This window comes from Micromys minutus (genome assembly GCF_963924665.1).
Source record: "Micromys minutus genome assembly, chromosome: 27".
NCBI classification, from domain to species: Eukaryota; Metazoa; Chordata; class Mammalia; order Rodentia; family Muridae; genus Micromys; species Micromys minutus.
The window spans coordinates 21,127,357-21,154,721 of NC_137962.1; the positions used below are offsets into that span (position 1 = coordinate 21,127,357).

The following is a 27,365-nucleotide window of genomic DNA, read 5'->3' on the forward strand; positions in this document are numbered from 1 at the left end:
ATTTTCCAGTGTCCAAAATGGCTTCCTTCCCTGGAATGTTCTCTGACTCATACTAACCCTTATCTGTAAGACATGTATTTGGATTATTATGTGGAAAAAAATAAAATAGCTTTTCAAAATGAAAGCGATGTTGGTTTTCTTGTCCTTCATCACAAGAAAGACTTTTGTTTTCTTTCTGGGATGTCTTTCCATACAGTGTGTTGAGTCTGTCATGTGGACCTACCAGCTGAACCTGAAGAAACCCGGAGAACTTCATTCTCCTTTTCATTCAGTCTGTTTCTCTAAACTGAAGTCCTAGATTTGTTATCTTCTTGTTTGAAGAAAGCATTTTAGGCAAAAAAATATAAACTTTTTAAACTAGTCTTTAGGGATCAGAATGGTGCAGATTTAAGGGAAAAAATTGCCTCTGGCTGGCTGCCTGGAACATCCTTCACTGCTGGAAGTGACTCTGGAGTGAGCTGGGATGATTAACTGAGGACACCTGCACTTAGAGCTCAGAAGCTGGGGAGGAGAGAGTATCTAGGATTGAAGGCAAACAGTTGCAGGCTTAATATGTAGCAGTGGAGAGGGAAGGCAACCTCCTGGCTTTTTTCCCAGGAGGGGGCAGCTCTCACAGCAGGGCCCATCTGCCTCAGCAAATTGACAGAAGATGGGTCCCATCTCCCAGACCCCCCCCCCCCCTCACATGCCTGCTAGGCTTTTTTCTCACTCTGGCCTAGATACCACCTCTCTTCTGTCTTCGCGTTGGCCTGGCTCCACGTCTGCTGTTCTCTAGCTTCTCTCCGAGGTGCACTTGAAGTCACTGATGGAGGGAGTGGATGAGCTGTGTAACGTTAGTGAAGGCAAGACTACCCTATGTAGGAATTGATGGCCCCTTAATGAAGAAGGAAACGGCCTTGTGTGTCACTTGCTGGCAGCCAGTTGCTCAGGTTTTGAGCTAAGCCAAGAGACTTTAGCTATGGGGATGATTTTGAGGTTAGCAGAGGGAATGTACCCGCTTTCAGCTGCAGCAGCACCTCACACACAACAGCTCAACGGTCAGGGCATTTTTAATTAAAGGGATCCACTGTTTTGAAGGGGCTGGACCCGAATCTCTTGCTTGTAGCACTTTCTCAAGCTGCCTCTTCATGTGTCTTGTTTTAGACCATGCCTCTCTCTGGCCCAGGCTGGCCTAGAATTGCTTCACTTTTGATGTTCTTTATCTTTGGTTTAAAAAAAAAAAAAGAAATGTTATTTTTCTTTATTTTGGGGGCAGTGGTATGTCCAGGCTGCCCCTAGAGCTGTCCTGTGGCCTTAGCATCCCAAGCTCTGGAATTGTAGACACGAGCCACCATTCCAAGGCAAACAGTGGGAATCTTTAAACCTTAAATGTCCATTTATGCACAACTCCGAGCAATATTTACTTACCTGGACAAGCATTAGCTGGTTTCGTTCAGCAGCAACAATTTGTGTTGATTGCTGGGTATTTGACCACGGAGGCTTGCAGGTCAGCACTTGTTTATTTGTGGGATTTTCCAGTTGGTACTGTTGAGTCAACTGGAAACTTCACAGAGTGAAGCCACAAATGGGAGCAGCAGTCGTATTCGTGTGTGTGCACATAGCCTCTTACGTCATTCCACACATACGGTGTGCCCAGTGTGGGCATGCATATCTGCATACATTATTCTACACATGCAATATACATTTGGGGTTGTGCTCTATTATTTCTTAGGCTTATAGCATGAACTACAAAGAGCTGTTGTGGAAGTCCAGCTTTGAGAAGTGAGTATAACCATGTGGTTCAGTGTTCAGCTAACAGTATGATCTTAGCCAGTATACTTTAGATTTATTTATGAGTACACTGTCACTTTTTTCAGGCACAGAAGAGAGCATCAGATCCTGTTACAGGTGGTTGTGAGCCACCATGTGGTGGCTGGGAATTGAACTCAGGACCTCTGGAAGAGCGGAGAGTGCTCTTAACCACTGAGCCATCTCTCCAGCCCACCAGTAAACTTTGGTTATGACTCAGGCTTAGCCATCATTAGAGCGGAGAGAGTGTGTAAGCCTGTAGAGCTGGGCCTATCAGCATTGTGCTTTTAGTGTACACAGGGTTTGGAGAGTGACCACTTAACCTAAGAACTTGGTAATTTTTTAAAATATGCTTCCTGTAGCTAGTATATTTTGTAAACGAAGAAAGGCACCAGGCCAGGAGCTCCCTAGCTTATGTAATTCATTAGGCCGTGATTCTCAGAACCGTATTTGTTGATAGTTGCTATTCATGAAGTCAGGTGGAAGACAGCCAATGTCACCAGGAATAACCTTGTCGGTAAGAGTTTTGTCCTCTGTCATATAGGATGGGAAAGAAGGCCACTTTGAGGAAGTGGGGATTTGGTTGGTTTGGGTTCGGTTCATTTTCTGTTTGTAAGGTAGGGCCTCACGTAGCCTGTGCTAGTCTCAAAACTTACAAAGTAGCTGAGGATGACCTTGAACTTGTAACTGTTGTGCTTCCCCGTCTAGAATGCTGAGACCACAGCTAGGTGCCACCACAGCAGTGTACAGTGGGTGGGATCAAACCCAGGGTTTCACGTGCGTGCGTGCGTGCGTGTGTGCATGCGTGCGAGCGTGCATGCGTGTGAGCGAGGCTGAGCCAAATCCTTAGTCCTGGTTTTCTTTTTACCCCACACAACTGGCCGTCATCTTTGTGGCTGGCTCAGACACATAAATATGAAGGCTTCTGGCAAAGCCTTGCTGGTTATTATTCCTGCTCATCACTGAAATTAAGGACACCTCCATAAAATCTGCAGGACTTAAGACGTGCTTCCTTAGATGTATTTACTGTGTCTTGTTTTACCTGCCCGCATGTGCATGCATTAACGCATGAAGACCAACTGGATGTCGGATCCCCAGCAAGCCTGATGGCAGGTGCTTGTCAGTCACTTGCTGGGTGCTGGGAATGGAACCCTTGTCCTCTCCACCAGCAGCCACACCAGCAGCCAGTTCTCTTAACCGCTAGGACACTTACATAGTGATTCAGCCCATTCAAGCTCTTACTTGAGCTCACTGTACCCTGTGAGGGCGGAAGGATTGGTAAATTCAGTGAAATGATTTGGCCCAAATGTCCACAAACTATAGTTTACCTGGGATTAGAACTTGGGAATTCCAGCTCTGAGTCAGCAATGGTGGATGCTTATTGCAGACTCCTTAATAGCAGGATATTTTTAATGGTATTTGATACCTAACAGTTTAAGTTGCGCTTACCCTTACTTAGGCCCACTGTTCTTTGTAACCCCAAATGGTCAGATAGTAAATGAGGCACAAGCTTAGGATTCTAGCATCTCAGGAAGTTGGGCCATTTCAAGGCCTACCTGAGATAGTTCTGCTCTACTTTCTAAAGTAAGAAACAGGGTTGGGGCTATAACTCGGAAGCATGATTGATTAGCATGTGAGGCTCCAGGGGCTCAGTCCTCAAACCAAAACTGTAGTAAGGGACTAGAAAGATGACTCGGTGACTAACAGAACTGGCTGTGCTTCCAGAGGACCCAAGTTCAATTCCCAGCATCCACAGAACAGCTTACTCTGCAGCTCCTGTTCTAGGGGATCCACCTGTGTAGGGAGCCGTTTGTGCTGCACCCAAACATGGTGCCGGCTTCCCGCCAAGAACTCAGCAAACAGAGCTGTTGCCCAGCCAAGAGACTTAATGCGCATGCACCACATAAGTCACAGCCCACTCTTGGGGCACGTGATTGAGCTACAGGAGGATGTACCAATCAGGTAGCAACACGAGTCTCCTAGGCATGTATAGCAGTGCATTTTTGCCCCCACGTGAGGAGAAGAGGAAGACAGTGGGGAGATTGCGGGAGACCCCACGTGGAGGGAAGGCCGAGAGGTACCACGTGGAGAGAGACTCGGTAAAAGAGATTGCGGGAGGTCCCGCGTGGACAGAGACTGGACAGAGAAATCGCTCATGGGGGACTGAGTGTGAGAGGTCGCCTAGACAGTAGAACTCGGTAGGGAGTTCCCGGCTCAGAAGTTTCCTGCTCAAGAAGCCCCCTGCTCAAAGTGCTGGACAATAAAGGTTATCCGCAAAAGCTGTTTGTTTGTTTGCACGCCTGTTCCTAGCGGCGGGAAGCGTGGGCGCGTGACACACCTGGCTTCCATGTGGTGCTCAGACACTGGCCAGCAAACACCCATAAGTTAGACAGACAAAAAGCTGTAGTAAGAAGGTGTCAGCAATCATTTCCATTTCAGAGTTTTATGTTCTCACTATAAGAACTTATTTGAGGACTGGAGAGATGGCTCAGTGGTTAGAGCACTGGCTGCTCTTCCAGAGGTCCTGAGTTCAATTCCCAGCAACCACATGGTGGCTCACAACCATCTGTAATGAGATCCGATGCTCTCTTCTGGTGTGTCTGAATATCTGAAGACAGTTACAGCGTACTCATATATACATAAAATAAATAAATCTTCTTATCTCAATTTGAGAATAGACCTTACTCCTGAGTCAAAGGGACACCCCCGTTTGTAAGTGAAGAATCCACTGATAACTGTGAATACAGTTCAGCATTCTAGATGGTGCAGAAAGTGGAGCAGAGCCATGCTGCAGGCCGGGGCAGAGGGCCAGGGACAGACTTCCTGCTGTGGTCCTGGGAAGTTTTCTATATGGACGAGAAGAATGAGGAGGTATGACCATGGGAGGTTGCCGTGGCCTCTGTGCCATGAAACTCAAAGCCAGAGGCAGACAAGTCTGAGCCGAGCTATCAGCCAGCTCTGAGGAACGTGTCAGGGATTAGCTCTTTGGCTCTCCCTCTGAGTGGTTTTAGCTCTCACTCCACTCATGTTTACCATCTGGCTTTGAGTAAGAAGTCTTCGAGTGATCTCCTCAGCAGGCCGAGCTGTGACAGGACTTGCTGTTCAGCTTTCTCCCTCGTCAGCCCTGGCGCCCAGCGCCCTCCGCAAAGTTGTGTCCACGTGTGTTCAGGCCTGGGATCAGAAGAATTCATTAGGCCTTAGAGACGGGGAAATGAACCTGCGGCCCAAGGAATCAGTGTGGTTAATGATCCAAAGTCTCTCTGTTGTCAAAACTAACAAGTGGCCTTGTCCTTAGGTGAGTTGTTCCTATCACAGAGGACACTCTCTGCCTGGGAGATGACACGCTCTGTCCGGTATGCAGTAGCCAGAGAGATACAAAGGGACTGGGATTCTTCTTTGGAAAGCGAAGCTTAGGGGTGTGGGTGTGAGAACAAAGCACCGCCTCTCCTCCCAGGGAGCTGGCTGCTCTCCCCTCCTGGGCTAATGTGCTCTGACTGGGGCTAAATGCCTGATGCTTCTGGACAGCACCCAGCCCCTCAGCAGAGCAGCCTCATTGGAGATACAGCTGCTGGTATTCAAGGACTAAGCCCTTTCTAGCTGCTTTGCTTTCACGGGGAACCTCCCGCGGTCGGCGGCTTAAGGGAGCCGTCTTAGCTGGGTTGGAAGAAATGACTAATCTCTGCATCTTCTCATGACGATACACAGAGGCTCTGGGAAAGATAAGCTGGTGGGGTGGGAAGTGGCTGGATAATGGTGTAAGAGTGCTAGGCTATTATTGTCTCAAAATCGCGGTCCCGGGTGTGCCAGGGCAAAGCAGTGTGGAGCGAAAGAGACTTAGATGCCTGAGCTCTCCGGCCCACGGGCAGCTGCATTCCCCTTACCTGCTCTACATCCCAGTGCCTGGGGAAACTCAGACTCTGACAAAGGCACACACGGGTATGTGAAGGAAAAGACTAGAAAAGATTTTCCAAGGGCGGAGGAGGCAGGAGGAGGCCCCAGCTCAGTGCTAAAGGGTGAAAAGAGAAGACAGGGAGGCCACGCAGACACTCAGCTGGCCCAGGTCCTGCGGGCTGCACACTGCCTGCTGTGCTTCAGGTAGCATGCTGGCTCCAGAGAGCTCCGGTGTGTTCCAGCACTAACTCAGTGGAAACTTGACCGGGACAGAGTGGCTCCAGTTCATAGGCTGACATGCTCAGTCAGGTGTGCAAGAAGGCCCACGCTCCAGGCATGCACCCAAACCATAGGAGCTGACATTTTAGACAAGGACACACTGGCTGCCTTAGGAAAGAGCAACCGTAGAAGAGCAGGATAGCTTTGGCTGAGGTGCTGAGGGACCAGCTCTGCAACCCCCTCCCCAGTGCCCACCACCATATAGAATAGGGTGGGGTGGGGACTGCTTTTCAACCTCCCTCAAGCCTTGCTCCTCTGTCCTCCTGCTTCTCCTGGGACCTAGAGAGCAAGATGTCCCTTCCCTCACTCTGCACAGCTGCCTACAGGGCAAGACAGGAGTTAGGAGGGTGGGTGGCTGGTTGGCCTCCATTGAACTTGCTCCAACCCAACCCTGAGTGGGTCTACAGTTCTGTCACCGTGGGCCATCAGTGGAATGAGGGCAGGGAGGACATGGTGGTGCTTCCCTGGTTCTCTTCACTGCCGTGTATCAGCTCATTACTGCATGGCTCAGGCGTCTCCCTTCTTTTGCTGTCCCCAAGGCTATCCCTCCCCAGTGTCACGCTCTGTCTACCACAATGGCAATGGTGTGGCTGTCTGCTTGGAGTTCCAGGTGTGGAGGGTGCCTCTCCCTCTTCTGGTCTGTTTACGGTGTGCCCCCATTCTCTTTGGGTGTCCCGGCTTTGTGCTCACTGAAGAAAAGTTTACAGACAATAGAGTGGAAATATTCTGCCATGAAAAAGAATACAGCTCCCAGTTTGGCACGGCTTGTGTTTTGTCTTGCCTTTGTGAAAAGGGTTTCGAGGCATAGTCTGGATAAACTAAAAGCTGGTGTTGCAACAGACAGTGGAACAGGCCAGGGAGGTGGCTGCCATCCCTCTGAGAGGAAGCCTTCCTGCTTGAAGCCCTGATTTAAAGACCCAAGAGTTGAAGGAGAAACAATCATTTAATTGATTATAAGATGTGCCTTAAAAATGCCTGGCTAATACCTAGGAGACTCAGGGCACCTTATAATCAATGGAGTTTTACAATGTCCCCTTTGTTTTTTGGGTTGTTTTTTGTTTGTTTGTTTTTGTTTTTCTGGTTGGCTCATACAATCACGGCATATACTCCTACATTCCACGATATTTTGCTGGGAAGTGTAAGCGGTTCTGTCAGTTGGTAACCCACCACCTTGCCACCATCAAAGACACCTTAAAACAGTCCCAGTATGTGGTGGTTCCAAACAAAATGGCCCCCGTCGGGTTAAATGTTTGAATGCTTGGTCCCCAGTTGGTGGAACTGTTTGGGAAGATTCAGAGGTGTGGCCTTGCTGGAGGGGGCATGTCACAGGGGGTGGGCTCTAGGCCTCTAGGCTTCAGATCCTGTCAAGCTCTCTACCTCTGCCTCCAGGTTGTCTCGTCTCCTCTTGTCACTCACAGCTTCCACTATAGCACCTGCCTGATGCCATGATTCCTACCATGAGAGTCATGGACACCACACTCCTGAGACTGTAAACCCACAGATTAAATGCTTCCTTTTGTCAGTTGCTTACGTCTCGGCTGGTGGTCTCTTCACAGCAATAGAAATGTAACTGAGACACAATGAATCAAGAAGGGGAGAAACTGGGACCAGTGTCTCCAGCCTTCTCCCCAAGAGTCTTTACTTCTTCATCGGCCCTAATCAGAGTTCTGAAATATGGTATTTTATCTCTCTGTTTTTCTTGCCCACTAACTGCAGTCTATTAATTAATGCCATCAGACTCCTGTGACCCCCCTCACTGACTGCCTGGCCTCCACAGCTTTGCTGAATGTGACTCTGCCCTGGGTAGCTCTCTCCCTGAGAAGTGATTGCAGATCTTAGCTTATGCCGACCCCCTGCCATGGCTGCCCAGAGCGGCCATAGTGCAGCTAGATGCTTTGTCTTGATTAGCTCTTAACTTCCTCCCTGCCTCTCTCTGACACTGCTGCAGCTGGCCCTAAGCTGTAGGTTAAAAAAAAAAAATCTATGAAGCTCGGCCTCTCCTCCCCTGCACTCCCAGCGTTGTTCTGAGCTGTGGAGGAAAGCGGGTGGGGGCAGTGTGGTGGGTGATCCTTTCTCCTCACCCAGTGGAGCCTCCCAGCAGGAGTTCAAGGTCACTAGCAAACAGCCTGACCAACTGTCATCATTTGACTTTGTTAAAGATGGAGATCCATCCCATATACATCCACCAAACCCAGACAATATTGCAGATGCCAAGAAGTGCATGCTGACAGGAGGCTGATATAGCTGTCTCCTGAGAGGCTCTGCCAGATCATGACAAATACAGAGGCAGATGCTCTCAACCAACCATTGGACTGAGCACTGGGTCCCCAGTGGAGGAGTTAGAGAAAGGACTGAAGGAGCTGAAGGGGTTTGCAACTCCCACAGGAAGAACAATATCAATCAACCAGACCCCCCACAGCTCCCAGAGACTAAACCACCAACCAAAGAATACACATGGAGGGACCCATGGCTCCAGCCACATATGTAGCAGAGGAGGGCCTCATTGGACATCACCGAGAGGAGAGACCCTTAGCCCTGTGAAGGCTCAATGCCCCAGTGTAGGGGAAGGTGGGAGGGAGTGGGTGGACGGGGGAACACTCTCATAGTGGGTGGGGGGCAATGGGATAGGGTGATTCCTGTGGGGAAACTGGGAAAGGGGATAACATTTGAAATGTAAATAAAGAAAATATTCAATAAAAAACATAAATAAAATAAGTCCCTTGGGGTGGGGTATGGTGAGGATATTGCTCTGTGCCATTCCTCAAACTAGGATCAGAGATTGGTGCTGTCTCTGTCTTTTTCTGTCTCTCTCCATCTGCTTCTGTCTGTCTGTCTGTCTGTCTCTCATCACTGTTGCTTTATTCATTAACCATGCAACTCTGTGCAGTTTGATGTATTTTATTTTATAAAAACAGCCCAAAAACAACAACAACAACAACAACGACAAAAACAAAAAACAAAAACAAAAAAACAAAAACAAAAAAAACACCACTAGGGCAAGGAGGAGACAAAGAAGAGACATCTGCATATTGTGAACAAAAGACTGCATTCCCAAGTGAAAAAGGTCCCCAGAAATTACTGTAAACATAACAACCAACAGGAAGTGAAGCCAGGGGCAGCAGTCCTGGGTGAAGAGGCAGGAAGAGGCTGGACCTCACCGCTGAAGCCTAAGGTAAGTTCCTGAAACCTGGAAGGTCTCTTTGTGATCCACCTGAAAATATAGTCAGGCCATACAGTAGGACAATAGAAGAGATTAGACCCCCACTAAGGGATCCTCCTGCCTCAGCCTCCAGAGTGGCTGGAATCCCATGCATGCTGACTACGCCCCACTAGATGTGTGTGTGTGTGTGTGTGTGTGTGTGTGTGTGTGCAATGGCTGGTATTATACTGTCCTGATCTATGTGTGGTCTTCCTCCAGCCATCAGAAGGGACAGTCCTTCCTGCCATGGTCTGCCAGAGTTTCATCATCGAGAACACCTGCACAGCTGGCTCATCTGAGCCGGTTGTTCGCTAACAGGAACAGCCTTGTCCTTGGCTGGCGGAAGAGACTCCTATAGGAACCTCAGACTGGCCATGGTGTCTGGGAAGCAGCTCTCTGAATCACTCTTCAAATCCTCTGCAAACTCAACACCTCACAAAGTTAGGAACCCAGAAGACCAAGGCCATTTTTACAGAGTAGGAATTAGCTGGGGGAGGGACTGTGTATGAAGGAAGGAAGGTTACCCCACCCACCCTGCCCTGTAGACACAGGGTAACAGCCCAGGATTGAGTGGCTTCTGAGGCCTCCCAGCTGACTTAAACCCTAGTTGATGTGGACCCAGAGGTTGTTGTGTGACCAGTTCTCCTCCCATCTCCAGTTCCTCCAAGCCACCAAGCAGTCCCAGAACATTCAGCTCAGCGGCACCCCACGGCGCTCTCTCTCTCTCTCTCTCTCTCTCTTTTTAGTGTGTGTGTGTGTGTGTGTGTGTGTGTGTGTGTGTGTGTGTGTGTGTGCACTCGAAACAGAGACATGACTATAAGAGCTCAGGCTGGCGTGGAGTGTTTGAATACTCTCCTGCCTCAGTCTTCTGAGTACAGGGACCATAGGTATACACCACCACATTTGATTCCTGTTGTTTTCTTTCCTATGACGTTCCAATCCTCAGCCCTCCTTTTCACTTAGCTACTATGGCTCCCAGCCCCCTTCAGTCCTGAGGCTCCCCGCCAGCTTTCCTAGTTACCGTCTCTCCAGTGATCTGCTTCTCTGCTCTGAGAAGGTCGAGAAGGTCACTGTTATTTCTTTTTCTTCTTGTGCGTGACATGTCTCCTTCCCTTTGGAGTCTACCTCACTTCCAGGAAAACACGCACACACATACAAGTGCACACACATGCACAGATGCACACATATATGCACACATGGCATACATATGTATACACATGCACACATTCACACACATGCATGTATGCACACATGCATATTCGGCACACATAAATGCATGCCACTCCACAGCTCAGCTAAGTCCAGGGTACGGAAAGGAGGTGATGCTGTCTTCTTTAGTAACATCCCTGGCTCTGCCGGGCACCACACAGGAAGCTGCCATGCTCACGTGGATGAAATGGCATCTCCCACGGTGGTGATAGGAGCCTTGGGATCCAACTCTGTGTCACATGTGGTAGCAACAGGTGTCACAAAGCTGTCCTGGCTGTCTCCCCACTGCTGAGTCTTCCAGACGAGTAATGAGTCCATGACCCAGAAAGCCTTGAGTCCCTTGGGAGACCGAAACGGGAGGACATTTCTCTTTACACTCGGGCCAGCTCAAGCTACAGAGTAAGACCCTGTCTCAGGCAAACTTTCTAACCCCCCTGTCCCCATTTCCTGAGTGCTAGGATCACAGACACGTGCCACCACGTGTGTTCATGTGGTGCTGGAGGTCAAATGGAGGGCTTTGCACACTCTAGGCTAGCCCTCAGCAGGCAGAGCCTCACGCCAGCCCCATCTTTTGCTTTAGCCTTGGCAGAAGAATCCATTAGGGCAAAGTGACTTTCTTAGAAAGTAAATCTCTGGTTTGGTACCCATTTTCCCTTAGACCTGGGGACTAAATGTGCCCCAGAGTCTGGCCCTTCTCTGGCCTCTCCCACCTTGCACAGTGTGGTCCGGGATGAGGCCTGCCCTCTTTATACCTGGGGCTGTAAGTTAAAGACTGCAGTGGAGGCAGGGTGTGGGGTGGGGGTGGGGGTAACAAGGGGCTTCCTGCCAGCCAATCGGAAGCAACTGCCTGGGCTCTGGGCTCTGTATCATCTGTTCCTGCTAAGACAATCATCAACATAAAAGGCTAATTGTATTAATCACCAAGGCACCCATCCTGAGTCCCCATCCCCCTCGAGAGAATTATGAATTGCCACTGCAGATGGTCCCACTGATTGAAAGCAGTACTCAGCAGGAAGGAGGACCAGATCAGATTACACACCATTAATTAAAAACTTCCCCTGACAAATGAGAGACAGGAGGCACGCACCAAGGACCTGCCTGGTTGGGTCTCTGTCCTCTCCAGACCCTTTGTCCCCAACCAGCCCCAGGGACTGTGGTGGTGAGGCCTCCTCCAGATGGAGCCCCTGATATCCGGAGCACCGAAGGCTGACTCTTCGGTTGTCCAAACAGATGGCCTGCTGTCCTAGTAACAGGGAAGGAGAGGCTAACCTTCACTTTCTCTTCTGCCAACCTCTGATGATCTTCTTCTTCATTTCTCACACTTGGTCCTTCCTTACAGAGGGTGCTAAAGGACTATCTGTGAAAATGGTCCCTAGCTCTCCCTCAAGCCACCCTCTTGCTCTTTTGGGTCCCTTTGGGGAGTCTCTGTGACCACGATGACCAGCAGAGTGACCATCTGCAGGAGGCAAGAAGGCAGTTTAGTGAAGCACGATGAAGTAGCTGGTGTTGGGTCAAACTTCGGGAGTCTAACCACGAGTAGCAGCTCTATCTAAGCACAGCAAAATTTGGTGAAAATTTTCCTGGTGATAATAATTCAATCCTGTGTGCACGGTAAAGCTTAGGATGCAACTACATCGGCATTCTTTTTAAGTACGTGTGACATGTGTCATAAAGATGGATTCTAACGAGGTCGTGAGAAGGATCTAGGGGTGTCCTGTGTGTTCTAATCCACTGTACACCAGGTCACCAGGTTACTAACCACTTCCACTCTGGGCATGACAGGTTATGCATTGTAAGTTTTTGGTTTTTTGTTTGATTGATTCAGGGTCTCGATGTGTAGCCCTGGCTGTCCTGGAACTCCCTCTGTAGACCAGGCTGGCTTTTAAGGCAGAGATTCACCTGCCTCTGCCTCCCCAAGTGCTGGGATTAAAGTCTGTGCCGTACCACTGCCTGGCTGCATCTGTCCCTTTGAAGAAACAAGCCTGTGTGTTTAACACTCCTGGTTTCTCGTGCTCATCTGTGAGCTCAGGGACCCCTGTGTCTCTCACACCTAAATCTGAGGATTGCCAGAGCTGCTCTGGAGTGGTGGGCGGAGAAACGCCCTCTTCCCACCCCTGCATCGAAGCAGCTGCTGTCATTTTGGCTCATTTGGAGCTGCAGGTTCTGAATTTTCCTCTTCTTGATCAATTACTGCCTCTTCTCCCTCCCCAGCCACCCAGCTTCAGTCACTCATTCATCAAACTTTTATTGAGCACCCAGTGTGTGCCCGGCTCTGGGGGCATGGAGATTATTTGTCAAGAGGCTTAAAAGCCTACTGCAGGAGCTCTCTGCTACCACACTCTTCCTTCCGTGGCTGCAGCTTGTCTGAGACCCCATGGAGCTCTATTTTAGAAATTTCTAATTGGGGAGCTAGGGACAACTTAGGGGAATGGAGTCAAGTGACCTTTGGCTAGTCAATCATAGCTTCTGTTCACTCACTTGTACACAGATGAACACACACATACAGACGCACACACATATATACACACAGACACACACAGAGAGACTCACACATACACACAAGACACACACACACACATATACACACAAAGAGACAGACACACATAAGACACACATACAGACACATACACACACAAGACACACACACAGAAACACACAGACAGACAGACAGACAGACAGACACACACACACACACACACTGCCGTCCCTGCTTATAAAAGGCCACAAGACGCCCTGGGGCTTTTCAAGATTGTGTAGATGGAGGAGAAGGTTCAACTTGGAGAGATGAAGATGCCAAGATAGTCCTTGGCACCAATGATATCACAGAATGTAGAACGCAGATGCTGGGCCACCCCAGCAGCTACTGCAGTAGTCACAGGTTGCCTCCATCGACTGCCCCTGAAAGACTCTGGCAGTTCCTCCCTCCCTCCCTCATCCTGGCCCAGTGGAAGATGCCGGAAAAGGACTTTAGCACTTGTCTTTTTTTGTTATTGTTTTTTAATGGATTTGGCTGCTGCATCTCAGGGTACCATGGTGATGGGTGCCATAGTGATCAGAACTGACTTCAATTGGCTTATCTCCTCATCCCAGGGTCCCTCCCCTGCCCCACCCCCACAAAGCTCCCAGGTCAGTGGACCTCAGAGAGAAGGAGGCAGGGCTCCCAGTAAACTGACCCAGTGGAGGGTAGCAATCTACTTTTCTCCTTTCTCTCCTCCCCTAGCAACTCCCTCTTCCCTCTCTCCTTCCCCTCCCTTTCAATCATCCCCCTTCCCCTCTCCCTTCCCTTCCTCTCCCTCTCAAGCATCCCCCTCCACCTTCCCTATTCCCCTCACTCTCAAGCATCACACTCCCCCTCCCACTTCCCTCCCATTACCAACAGCAATTGTATCCAAACCCAATAATTACAGTAACCGCGACAATAATCATCATTTATTGGAGTGCTCTACCAGTTAACTCCCCAAGGCATTCTCTAACTCATCGTTGCCACAGCACCGCCAAGGGAGAAGTGTGCCCATTTTACAGTGGAAAAGCTGAAATCCGGAGAGGATACCCCACCACCCCACGACCTCCTTTGATTGGCAGAGTAGATGTATGTATGGCAGCCATCAACATGTAACAAAACCAACTCAACCCCCATGGCCTTTTAGAGGCTGTAATGTCCACTGTCTGGGTCATTCTATGATTTCATTGTTTAACAGAACTTAACAGCTTCTTTGGGGCCACAATGCTGAGAATCAGACTTTAGAGACTTCGGGTCCAGGAGTGTGAGCAACACGGCAGGGGGAGGGAGGTGGGAAGGATGGAGGCTTCCTGTGAGAAGGTTCTTTTATGTCACCTTGTGCCAGGTTGAGACCTTTCTGAGAATTTGGGAAGTAGGAACAGAGGCCTTTTGGAAGAGCGACCTTTGTCCTCCAGAAACCCTGAACCACACCTAGAACAGAGAAGCTCTGGCTATCCCAAAGACTGGTGTACCCCTCTTCTCAGTGGGAAAGATTGGGGGTTCAGAAGCTCCCTCATCAGAGTCCAAGCAGAATGAATATTTGGACCTCAATTCCCCTTTCTTCGAGACTGGGATCCAGAGCCCCAGGATGTCCACTGGGGTCCTGCTGTGTGACTTCCGCCTCCTTTTGCTCTTGTCGTTGAGAAACAAAAGGGTCATGAAACTAGAACGGTGATGATGAGAACGAGAAGGTATGTAGGGGGAACTGGGGGGTTTGGGGAGACTAGGGAGAGAGGACTGGAGGGAAACTGCGATAGCCTGGGGGACTAACGAGGGGGCACTGGGGGAAACTAGGGGACTAGGGAGGGGGAACTGGGCAGGACTCGGGAAAGAGGGTAATAGAATACATGTAATATGAAAGCAACATTAAAGCAGATGTGGAGGACCTCAGGTGAGGATCAGCAGGAAGTGCCCAGAAGGGATTGGGAAGGGAGCCAGGTAGGGGATCCACAAAGCATGAATGAAAATGGCCAGACAAAACGCATCACGTGTAAAAATTTATACACGGGAAGAAAGAGGAAAAGGGGGGAAGGCAAGGAAGGCCTTGGAAATTTAACGGGATGGATTTACCCTCCAGATCCTCTGTTTATCCATGTAGAAGCTGATCATGGTGGTGTAGCTGAGTCCCAGCTATTTCTCAGGGCAAAGTATGTGGGGGTGGCAGGGGTGGGGGCATTGTGACTATAAGGTCAGCCTGCACAATGCATCTCAAGAGAGAAGTGGAAAGGAAACAACTGGTTAGAAATAAAGACTGGTACCTACTGTTAGGACACATGGCTAAATCTCCTGACCCCCCCCCCAAACACCAGAGACACCAAAAACCAGGACACACAAGGCATGCTGCCCACCTGCGGGCTACCCTGGAAGCCCAAGGGGCCAGAGCGTGTCACACGCTCACTTCTGTGTCCTCTGAGTTCGTCTGTGAGTCTTTCTTCTGGGGCTCCAGGTCTACCACTTTCTCCACCTTTGTGGTGCCCACAAGGATGGCCAGTCGCTGGGCTATGGTCTTGGTGTCAGGGAACAAGATGAAGTTGTAGATCAGCGAAGCCAGGACAGCCCCTGTGAGCGGTCCTACCCAGAAGATCTGAGGAGAGAGACGTAGGTGTGAGCACGGGGTGAACACAGGTAGTTTCTGGAACCTGCCTGCTGACGGCCTCCCAACCCCAGCCCCAGAGACTAAGTCCCTACAAGGCAGGAACCTGAGGACTATGAGGGTGAGGGGACCTTGCCTTCCCTGGAGTGGGACCTTGGAGGGTGCAGCCAAAGCTCAAGCCGAGCTCCAGTCTCCGGTACCCATTCCGGCATCTCCCTCTCCCCTCTCCTGTTTTAGCTCTCACTACTGCTGTTTCTGTCTGTGCTTCTGTGTGGTCTATTTCTGTTTGTCTTTTCTTTATTCAAGTTTGAAATTTGGTCCAGCTGGAGAGATTGAGAAGGAAACAGCCAGAACAAGAAAGCCTGGGCCGAGGCTGCAGTTTCTGCCCTGGCCCCATTTTGTGTGAGTCCCTGGATACTGCAGGTTGGAGCTGAATGTCAGTGCAAGCCAGGACACTCACCTTGGCGTCTTGGATGTAGGGGAATCTTCACTCCTGAGGGGTTTAAATAGCCCGGGGACAGGAGCTGGCTTATTTGAGTCTATGTGGATTTTCTAATGGCAAAACCTGCTATCTCGATTCCTTCTGCCTAGGACACACCCTCACCCCAGGTTACCAGTGGAGGACCTCACCCAATGGACCGCAAACTTCCCAACAATGACTGCAGGGCCAAAGGAGCGAGCTGGGTTCATGGAACAGCCAGTGAAGTAGATCTGGTAAGGAAGCATAGAGCAAAGACTGAGGGGTTTGAGGCAGCCTGAAGGAGGACATTCCCACGGCCTAGCTCAGACCACCCCCACTAGTCCCATATTAGAGGATGTTCCTTCAGCCACAAGACATGAGGGGCTCAGGGAGAGACATCTCCTGGCCCTTTAGGCTCCTATAGCCTTTAGGGCCTTAGGGTCGTGGTCGTCTAGGGAGGGCTCCGGTATGTGCGCACGCACAGCGTCTCCCTTTGTCCCTTACCCCAATGAGGTGGCCCAGTGCCACAGAGGTCCCAATCATGGCAGCTGGGGACCCCAAGGTCTGCCGACCGTCCATGGAAGCAAAGACACAGAGCACTAGCTGCAGCGTCAGAACCAGCTCCACGGCCACCGCCTGGCCCGTCGAAGTGCTGTTGTGGACCTGGGCAGAAAGGATTGCATCGGGGTGGACTTGGGCTCTGAGCACAGGGTAGTGAGACCCCCTTGTCCTATCCCCCCCCAGCTGAGGGCTGACATCCCATCAGAACCTAAGGAGGTCTGCGCACAGCCCACATCACATCCGCCCGTCTCCCACTCGGCCATCTAGTGAGGCCTGTGGTTTTCGGGGTTCCACCGAAGTAAAGGAATGGGAACGTCTGAAGACAGAATGGAAGGGCTGCGGGTAGGTTTTTGAAGCAGATGGAGCAAAGACAGTCAGGGGAGTGGATCAGGCCCAGCAAACGGGGAGGCCACCAGGACACAGTACAAGGCCGGTTAGGTAGGGCCTTTCCCTGGAGCCCAGCTCTGCTTAGCTGCCTGGTCCTCCTGATTCCCTCCCCTTCATATTGTCTCTCTCTGTCCCATCTGCTTATCACTGTGTTAACATTCCTCTCTAGCCTAGGTGAATGCTTCAGTCTGGCTCTCTGGAACCCGGGGACCTGCTCGGAGCGGCTACGTGTGTGTGTGTGTGTGTGTGTGTGTGTGTGTGTGTGTGCGTGTGCGCGCGCGAGTGTGCAGCACAGTATAATTTCCTTCTGCCTGGCCTCCCACCTCCACCATCTGACACCCTCGGGTGCCCTATCCCCTGACGCATGCCTGGGTCTCTTTGCACCTACCACGTTGACCCCAAGGGTCTCTCGGACACCTCCTGGAGTTACCCCATAAAGAAGAGCAGCCCCGACTGTGGCTCCAGCCAGCTGGGCAGCTATATAGGCCACAGCCCGAGGCAGAGAGATATGGGATCCCACGAGGTAGGCCAGGGTCACAGCGGGGTTGGCGTGGGCGCCGCTGGTCTTCCAGGAGATCTGCACAGCTGTGGCTGTGGCCAGGTTGAAGGTGATGGCAATCTGCAGGACCGAGGGAAGTGCCACAGGCCAGGGCAGGACGGAGCCCACACCAAAGAAAACGTACAGCCCCGTGGCCAGGAACTCAGCAAAAAGCGCCTTACTGATGGCGGTCCAAAGCCCGCCAACCAGCAGGTAAGCCCTGCTTCGCAGACCTGGCTCCATGTCACCTTCTTCAGGTCGGCTGCCCCTTCTCCCCAATTCTCTCTGTGCCTGCAGGTCTCTTGACCCCTCCCCAACTCTACTGGCCTCCCCAGCTGTGGCAGCCTCACCAGCCCAGCGAAGGTGCCCCCAGCACACTGCTGGCCTTCGGAGCCAGCTGCTCAGGCTGATGGGGAGCCTGCTGACATGGGTTGCGCATGTCTGGCAGGGGGGTGGGGGGGTGGGGGGTAGGTAGAGAATGCTCACGTGTCTGCTCCAGCTCGGGCTCACCTGACAGGAGGGAGCCAGACCAGTAGGTGGGAAGACTGGGCACTGAGTTGGAACCTCCCAGGACTGGGTGCCAACCGAAGTCTAGTCTGGGAGCTGGGGACTTGGGGGAGTAGAAGTCAGATCCCTAATGTCAGCTTAGAGACAGCAAGATCACTGGGAACCCCAAGTCTAAGGCCTGCTTCAGGGGCGCCTGTGTCCTAATTGCCTAGTCTCTCCCTCTAAAAAGGTGGGGTGTATTCTGTATCCCCATAAGCCTAGGTGTGAAATTAAGTTTTTTCCCACAGTCTCCCCCTAAAACATCGCTTCCAGTTTGCAGGCAGGAGCAGTCAACTTGATTGGGGATGTGGTCCTGGCTGTGTAGAAAGGAGCACGGAGCTAGGGTTCATCACAAGGACGCCCAAGCCATGAGAGCTGCCGTAAGTGGCCCCGAATAGTTCTCCCGTCCACCGGTGGAGACTCCCTGTGCTCTTTCCCTCACTTCCTGCCTCTCTGCCTCCCTTCACGGCCTTGCCCTCAGAGCCCCAAGCCCCCGTGATTTATTAGATCGGATGGATTTATCTACTTATGTAGCTATGTCCATCTTGAAGTGTCACCCAGACGCATTCCCTCTGTGGGGCTGTCCTCAATTCCTGCATCCTGCCCTACTCTGGCTGCACCTGGTTAACTGCAGGCTTCTCAAACAGGGTCTGTCCCAAAATGCAACCCTCCCTGCCTCCCACTCTGTTGGTAGCACCCAAGAAGTGTCCTTGACCCCACCTTCCTGACAAAGGCATCTAACCCTGCTGGTTTTGAATCCCGTGTGGTCCGGGCTGCACCTTGCTCCTGATAAACCTTGCAGCCGTTAGCCCGTCCGCCCTCACCTTGCCTTAGTCAGTTCTCCACACTGCGGTCTGAATGATGCTTTGAGAAATGTGACGCTTAGCTGCCTGCTGTCCTGCTGCTGTCTCTGCTAGGCTGGCCACCCACCCTCTTTGGAGGTCTGAGCCAGAATGACAAGGTCCTGTGGTGTCCCACCCCTCCTGCCTCCCTCACCTCCTTCCTTTATCCCCCGACATCCTGGGATGAGCATCCTGCCATCTCCAGGGACCCCGTCCCATATTCTGCCTGGACCTCCTAACCCATCCTTGAGGACAGCTTCCAATGCCACCTGGTCTGTCCTGAAGACATCTTTATGCCTACGCCTTTCCAAATACAAGTCAGCACACCTTTGCCACGGTGTTACTATGTCTCCCAAACAAGGTGATAAGCCCTGGGGGGGGGGGGGAGGGAATCACGTTTTGTTCTATATATAGCGCCCTGCACAGAGACTTGGTAATGAGAGCAGGTGACTGCGTGGTTGGTCTCATTCTGCTCTGCTGTTTCTACAGCCACCATCCTGCCCCCTCACAGGACTGAAACCCTCTGACATCTTCAAGGGAAATATCCAATTCAGGCTCTGCCGTACCCCGCCCCCTCCCATTCTGTCCTGGATTTCCCTTCCTCTCCTCAGAGGAACCCTTGGTTTCTTACTGGGCACAGCATGCTCTTGCCAGTGCCACGCTGCCCCTCCCCAACCCCTCCACTGCCCATTCTCATTCCCATCCACATCTCTCTGCCTGCTCTGTGTTGCCAGGCCCAGCTGGTGGGACTGAACACCGCTCGGGCACAGGCGTAATGGGAGGTCTCGGTCTCCTCTGTGACTGTCATGCCTCCCCCGTTCCTGATGTGATGCTGGATAATCAGAATTGGTGGGACATCAGCTTAGAGTCAGTTCCAGGATCTTTGATGCTGGACAATACACCCTTGACCCCCAGGCTGAACCTGCCAGGACCAGGCACACCAAGCTCCCCCTGGCCTCATCAGGAGTCGAAACTCTGCTTAGTAATCTTCCCACTGTCCTACTGGCCCCAGACCATTCTCTCCTCTTTTTGTTTATTTGCTTATTTTTATTTGTTTGTTTGTTTTAAGATTTATTTATTACATTTATTTATTTAAGACTGTAGCTGTCTTCAGACACACCAGAAGAGGGCAGCAGATCCCATTACAGATGGTTGTGAGCCACCATGTGGTTGCTGGGAATTGAACTCAGGACCTCTGGAAGAGCAGTCAGTGCTCTAACCACTGAGCCAACTCACCAGTCCGTTTTGCTTTGTTTTAATACAGAATCTCTCTGTGTAGCCCAGGCTGTCCTATTACTCGGTCTGTAGACCAGGCTGGCCTCGAACTCTGCCTCCCAAGTGTTGGGACTGATGGCTGTGCTGCCACCACCCAGCCACTCTCTCCCATTCTTAAAAAATTATGGTTATTTACATTTTTGTTTCATTACATGTATGTGAGTATTTGCACATGTAGTTTCAGAGGACAACCTTCAGGAGCCAATTCTCTCCTCCTACCCTGTGGGTCCTGGGGCTCAAACTCAGAGAGTCTCAGGCTTGGCACAGCAGATGTCTCTCTCACTGGGCCTTCCCCCGTCTGTCTCCCCTGTCCTTCAGACTTCTGCACTCTGCCCAAACTCCTCCCTCCCTGAGTTCCCGCAACTGTAGCTCAACCTCCCATCCTACGCAGAAAGCCAGGTGGCCAGCAAGCCTTCTCCCGTCCTTCCTTCTCAGCTGTGGCCTTTCTCTTGTGTCAGCGATCCTTCCAAAATGCCACACTGGTCACATCACCCCACTGCCCACAAAAGCTTCAATGGCTCCCCATTACCTCAGGTTCAAGTCTAAATGTCTACGTCCTCCTCCACACAGAAGGGAGCAGCATTTCTCCTGTCTCTCCCCCAGGACAGTTCTCAAGTGCAGATCCCTTGTGAAGCCCTGTGTCCCTCCCCAGCAGAATCAGAGGGAGCTACACAGAGAAGGTAGGCTTGAGCAACAGATGAGGAAATCTGAGGGGTGCCCCCGGCTTACCTCAAAGGCCTGCTTCCCAGCCCTCTCTTGGGAGGCCACTTACCACAGTCCCCATATCTGACCTAGCCTGGCTTGGGACGAGTTGCGACCGCAGCGGACAGGAGCACGTTGACTGTGGGCATGTGTAAGGTGCCCCTCACCCACTGCTTGGCTTTGTGATCTCAGCACCTCACTTGTAAATCGGGTATTGTTCTTCTGTCCCCGTGTGTTGGGAGAATCCGCTGCAGACACCTGGGAAGCGCCTCTAGTCAGGTTCACCTCCGGGGTACAGCAGTGAAAATTAGCTGCAAGGGGAGAGGTCTTGACCTCTCTGGTAGGTCATGGCCAAGGACTACCTGCAGGACCCCCCCCCCCCGTTTCGGAGGTACAGGGCTTTAAATGCAGCAATGGCTCCTTTTAAGATCACAGAGGACAGAGCCTCCTTGGATCCTGCTTAGCCTGAGACAAGGTCTTTTACCCCCTACAGGCAGGCATTGCCCAGTTCCTGTTTTTCCTGCCCCAACCAGCACCTTCCTAGGTTCTGGTAGTCCTGACTCTAGTGCCAGTCTTAGAACTCAGAAGCCATTTGTCCCAGTCTCACACCTGGCTGCTTTCTGGATGTCCCCTTCTGATGAAGCTTTCCCAGCCCTGGGGAGGTGAGGCCAGCAAGAGAGAGCAAAGGAGGGAGGAGCTCAGACAGCTTCATGTTACCTCCCTGACCCCCACCAAACACTGACAGGCTTTGAGATGGATGCTCTCTAGTTCACTGTTGACCAGGGAGGGGTCTGAGCTGAGATCAGAGCTTCCCCCAAATCCGTTCTCCTGCCCAACCATCTAACCAGCTCCTTCCTGCCCACCACTGCCCACATTTAGCTTCCGTCCTCTTCTGTGTATCCCAGAGCCTGGTCCATCCAGCTCTGATGGAAACTGGCAGCTTCCAGAGGGAGGCATAGATTGCGGAGGAGGGGCAGCCTTCCAACGGAGGATCTGAGTTCTTCCTACACTCCATCTTGAGGCAGAGAAGTGTCTCAGAGAGCTGACAGACCATGTGGGCCTGGGTGTGGCTTCACACAGGTGTGCTTGGGGAACACATGTCCGCCTGGCTCTTTGAAAGTGAGTGGAGGCCAACTGGGGTGGGGTGGGGGCGCCAGGTCTGTGGCTCTGCATACCTGGATTGATCATACGTTTGCTTAGAGAAAGGGATCAGACAGGGAAGATATAACCTCCCTAAGCACAGCTGACAGCCAGTGCCACAGCTTGGAGCCCAGAGGCGTGCAGGATTAGTGTGTGTGTAAGTGTGTGTGCTGGCGTGGGTCTTTCTTTGTCAGGCCATGAACCATTACATGCAGGTGCACAGTGCCCCCTGCTGGCCAAACAGCCAAACCACAGCAATCTACCAGCCCTGGTTGGATCCTCACCCAACCAAGAGCAAGGAAGATGTCACCTGCAGGAAGCTGCAGGTCTGTAGGTAACTCCCACTGGCTAGATGCCCCACCCATGCTGAGGATCTTATAGGCCCCCTGTGTACTCTGTACCCTTTCGGGGTCCATCAGAGTGGGGTTTGCAAATCAGAGTTGTCTGAAAGCTGGAGTGAGACTTTGTTCTCTTCTGAACCCTCTCCTGGGTAGTGATGTGACTGTGCTAGTGAGAGGCTGCTCCCTGGTGGCCCTGGGAACCTAAGCCCGAAGCATCCTTTGTGCTCTTCAGGAGCCCAGTCCTTGTCTGGCCAAAGAACTGTCGAGTATGGATTTGGTGGGCGAGTCTGCCCCCTGCTGGCTAGACCTGACACTTGCAGCCAGCAGGGCAGTTTCCATCCCCACCCCCATCAGGAAGTCAGCGGGGCAGATAGGCCTGGGTCCAGCGGTTTCCTCTGCCTTGCGACCCCAGGATGTTTTGAAGGAGGGCTGGGTGGTCCGGCCTCCTAGCCTGGGTCGGTAGCTTCTTCCCACTCTTCTGGGGGCAGAGCTGAGGCGAGAGGGAGAGAGATCTGCTGAGGAGCAGTGGCCTCGGGAGTGTTTGGAGAGCAGACCCCATTGCTCATCCATCTCTCAGAGGGGCTGTCCTTACTAGTGTCTAACCCCCGGTCACCGTCTCATTTTCTCAAAGCAACCCATGTGGCAGGTAAATATATACCACCGTAAGGGTCCGTCACTCCAGCTGCAGCAAGCAAGGCTGGTCAGTGGTCAAGTGCCAGCACTTGAGAGGCAGAAGCAGGCAGATCTCTGAGTTTAAGGCCAGCCTGGTCGACACAGCAAGTTCCAGGACAGTACTACACAGAGAACCTTTGTCTTGCAAAACAAACAAACAAAAAAGATTTGGATGCCAGTGGCCACTCTGGACTCCTTAAGGACTCCGGGAACTGAGTAGCTGTGTGTCTCTACCCTGCTCCTCACAGTGAGGCAGTCAGGGCCAAGCACCTCAGCCTTACATCATCTGGTTCCTGTCAGCAGCAACCGAGGGTGTCACGGACCACTCCCCAGCCCCAAACGGTGACCCAGGAAGGAGCTGGGTAAGTAGCTGTTGTTGTGAACCTCTGAGCCTGGTCTCCCATCACACAACATGGGGAGTCCCAGAAAAGGAAGCTCTAGGTGGGGACTCTTGGGACTGAACCTGGCTGGTCATCCCTTTGGAATTCCAAGGAGCTGTGGCTGGTTCACTTCCCCACCCCGCCTGGCACACTCGGGCCCTCTTCAAGTGTCAGAGTTGACATAGCTGAAGGGATAGGTGGGAGGGACATGTGACTTGGATGTGGGCCCTCAGCCCTCTCCTGGTCTCTTGTGCTGTTTCTGTATCCTGTCTCTACATTTGAGCTCTCCTCTCTCCAGCTCTCTGGCTCTCTCAGCCTCCCCGAGTCTCAGTTTCCCTTTCTTTCCTGGGGACCTGTCTCCTGGTCTTCCTTGTGCTCTCTAGTGAGCATTCGTGAGGCTGTAGCATCACAAGCGGGAGATGTGACTGTCCCGAGAGGCTTCCGGAGGGAGATGAGGACACAATATGAAGATCTGTGGTTTATTGGGAAGTGCCCAACCCAAATACCAGCAGCGGTTCCCCCGCCCCATCCTTGACCGGAAATAAATAAGAAGGCACTTGATGAACTGTCCTTCTCCTGAAGAGCTCTGGGGGAGTGTCCTCTCTGTCCACCTGGGGGCCGGCCTTGGCAATTGAGATATTGGGTTGGGGGAGATAAGCAGGCTGTCACCCCGTTTTGGTGTGGCCCTGGACCGCCTGTGAGCTTGGCACTGCGTTCACAGTCTCTGAGGTCTGAGCCGTGGCAGACATTCTGCCTAATTCCAAAGAGGCCCCGTCCCTGTCAAGACTCCAGCCCTTGGCCCACACCCAAGTGTTCCATCATGGGCTTCCGCTCCCACCCCTGTGTGCGGCGCGGGGATCCAATGCCTCTTCCCCAGCTGAGAGGATGCTGGGGGGAGGTGCTTCAAACTCTTTGACTTCCTTTTCTTCAGGGGTTCAGGGGCTGAGGGACTGGCCCCTGCCCGGCACCAGTCAGTGTGCTGTCAGTTCGATGGTCTTCTTCCGCTCCTCTCGGTGATCTTCCCAGTCCTCCTCCGGCTCATATGTGCCTTTGACAACGGCCACACGATCGTGGAGGCTCAGAGAGGTGGGGAAGAGCAGGTAGAAGTAGAGGATTGCAGCCAGGATGGCCCCCACAATAGGTCCTACCCAGAAGACCTGCAAAGACAGCGTTCAATCGGAAGGTGAGCCCCAGGACTCGGGGCCCACGACCTTCCCCAGCAGAACACGGATCCCACGGACCTTGAACAAAAGTGGACACAGATTTTCAGGCCTCCAGAGGGAAAGGTGTCTTTCCACCTCGGGGACTGATACTGTTACCGAAGTCATGGACCACAGAACCTCCAAGGAGGCAGGCAGAGCCCAGGAAAGATGGGATTCCTAATGCCACCCCCAAAGAGAGCCATCTGAAGAGATGGACAGGGCCCCCAATACATGTGTCTTCCAAAGTGGAGCCCACCAAGGCTCTATCACCCTTTTTGGAGTTTCAAGCTCAGCTGACACATGAAAACACTGTCCAGGACGACCGTCCCAGACCACAGGGATAGAGAAATATAACATCAGGGGACAGATATATGGAGGGGCAGACAAAATCCTCAGATTAACAGACACCCCCTTCCCGAATGCACTTCTAAAGACGCGCTGATTTACCCTGCTCTCCTCTGGCTGCATGTCAGCCCCTTCTGCCTTCTTTTCTCTTTCCAACCCCCAAGTTCTGGGCCGACAACACCCAGAAAGTTCGGTCACTTCTGGATTTTCAGTCCAGTGTTTTCAGGAGCCAGGGGGAAGGCCCGCACTCACCCAGTGAGAGGGGCTGAACCGATTCATGACCACCGCGGGGCCGAAAGATCGGGCTGGGTTCATGGAACAGCCGGTGAAGTAGATCTGGGTAGATGGGGAGGGGGTCGTCATGTCGAGGCAGGCGCCATCCCTTCCACCCCCACAGAACTCTGACTCTCTCAGGGACACTCGGTGCAGGGACCAGTCACATCTCAAATCCAGGTTTCTGAGTTCCTAGGATGCTGACTGTCCATGCAGCCTAAGTGCCCACCAAACCACGCACTCCCAGACACACATCCTCTCGCCTTCTCAGCCTCTCTGCTCCACTCGAGTCTCTACGCTCACTCTCCCTTCCGCTTTTTCTGTTTCTCAGTCCAGATGGGTTTAATTTTTAGGGGTGGAAGGTGGGCGACGTCAAACCCAGTGTCCAGCAAGGCTACAGCCTAGACACTCAAGACCCGGTCTTAGACTCTGCTGGGTCCTACCCATCTGGAGGAGCTGGGGTTCTGGGGTTCCACTGTCCATCTCCATGACACCCCAGCCGTGTCAGGGCTACTCACCCCCACAAGATGCCCCAGTGTGACGGACAAGCCAATGGACAAGGCCGGGGAGCCCACCGGGCTGGTGCGGCGGGCGTCCGTGGACGAGAAGATGCACAGGGCCAGCTGGAAGGTCAGGATCAACTCCACCACCATGGCCTTGCCCGGAGTGGTGCTGTTGCTCAGCTGCAAGGGAGAGCTGCGTTAGGACCTGCTGCCTTCAGGCTCTGTGACAGGGGTGGACAAGCAAGGCTCTGGTCTTCAAGGACACCTAGAGGATGAGCTCTTGGGAGCCAAGAGCATGACCCAGACAGGCCATTTGCTGGAGAAACTGCACTTCGGTGTGCACAAGCTTGAAGCTCAGGCCTGTAGCCAGAAGGTAGGGTGTCAGCAAGTTTTCCTGGGTGCCATCGTGTCAAGGGCTCTGCCCAATCCCCGGCCCCCATGAGCTGGCATTTACCCTCCTTCCTGTGGGCAGCTGCCCAGTTTGCCTGCTGCAAACAGCCCCTGGCCTCCTATCCGTGCCTGACCCGCTGCCGGTGCCAACTTCAAACCCGTCTCTCCAGTGTGGCTGACTCACTGCCTGACAATGGCCGAGAAAATCCTCCTCTGTGTTTGATTAATGAGCCCAGTTCACATAGGACAGGGGGCTGAATCTAGGGCTGCAAAAACGGGGAGACAGCAAGAGGCAGGAGCAGGGGTTCCAAAAGGGGGAATCCAGTATTGGGGGTGCGTCACATCATGGCTTCCAAGTGTAATCCCCACAACAGCTGCTGTGCTCTGATCACCTCAGTGTCATGGCTAATAAACTGGAAGCGCAGGGAGATCACAGTTGCTCCAGACCATGACTGACTGCTATCCACTGCTCTCTGGCGGGTCTATTAAGACGACACCACCAAGGGGGTGACAAGAAAGAACTCATGAGTGAGATTAGAAATCAACAAGATGTTTCTTGGCCATGGGGAGTTAGGCCAGGAAGAGCAGCCTAAGAGGAGAGGGGTAGATGAGGTGGAATGTGAAGAGAAAGAAGCCAGGACAGGTGAGCCCCAAGCTTGGCCAGGAGGGTGCTCAGCCTGGCAAAGTTGTGCGCTGGTGTTTTGGCTGTACCCGTTCTCAAGATGGAGAACCATGGAGGGTTTGGTTTGAAATGTCCCCAGGGTCCCTGCCCATCCCTCCACAGTTTGATGAACACTCACCGCATTGACGGCCAGGTTACCCCGGGCATTGCCTGGCGCCAACCAGTACAGGATGCCGGCTCCAGCAATGGCGCCCACCAGCTGGGCTGCCACGTAGAAGACAGCTCGGAGCAGCGAGATCTGGTTGCCTATTAAGAGGGCCAAAGTAATGGCCGGATTGATGTGGCCACCACTCACAGGTCCCAGAGCTTGGGCCAAGGTACCTATGGCCAGACCAAAGGCTATGGAGATCTGCAGGATGGTGGGCAGCGCCGAGGGCCACTTGAGTGCCGAGCCCAGGCCAAAGAAGACGAAGATGAGGGTGGCCAGGAACTCTGCGAACACCGCCTTGAAGAAGGCAACGGAGCACACCTCCTTTTTCATGGTGGCCTTGGGGGCCCGGTGGCAGCGGGAGCGTTGCGGGGCGGCCGTCGGGGCGGCGCTGGCAGCGGCGGGCGTCTGTCTGCGGGGCTCTGTGCGCCGTGCGGTGCCCACTCCGTGGCAGGCGGCCTGGCGCGGACCGGGCAGGGGCGCGCTATATAGAGGGCGCGCGCCCCGCGGCGGGCAGAG

The 27,365-nt window shown here is 52.5% G+C and overlaps 2 protein-coding genes across 2 annotated transcripts; both read right to left on the reverse strand.

The window, feature by feature from the left end:
- Positions 1-15,252: 15,252 nt before the first annotated feature.
- On the reverse strand, positions 15,253-17,648 carry AQP6 (aquaporin 6; the record flags this gene model as incomplete). Its single annotated transcript, XM_080939851.1, has 4 exons — positions 15,253-15,450; positions 16,090-16,170; positions 16,424-16,582; positions 17,256-17,648. The coding sequence occupies 4 exons, from the start codon at positions 17,646-17,648 to the stop codon at positions 15,253-15,255; spliced, it is 831 nt and encodes a 276-aa protein (XP_080795977.1).
- A 6,271-nt stretch (positions 17,649-23,919) lies between these two features.
- Positions 23,920-27,179, reverse strand: AQP5 (aquaporin 5; the record flags this gene model as incomplete). Its single annotated transcript, XM_080939792.1, has 4 exons — positions 23,920-24,460; positions 25,103-25,186; positions 25,642-25,806; positions 26,817-27,179. The coding sequence occupies 4 exons, from the start codon at positions 27,177-27,179 to the stop codon at positions 24,275-24,277; spliced, it is 798 nt and encodes a 265-aa protein (XP_080795918.1). The 3' UTR covers positions 23,920-24,274.
- Between the last annotated feature and the right edge of the window lie 186 nt (positions 27,180-27,365).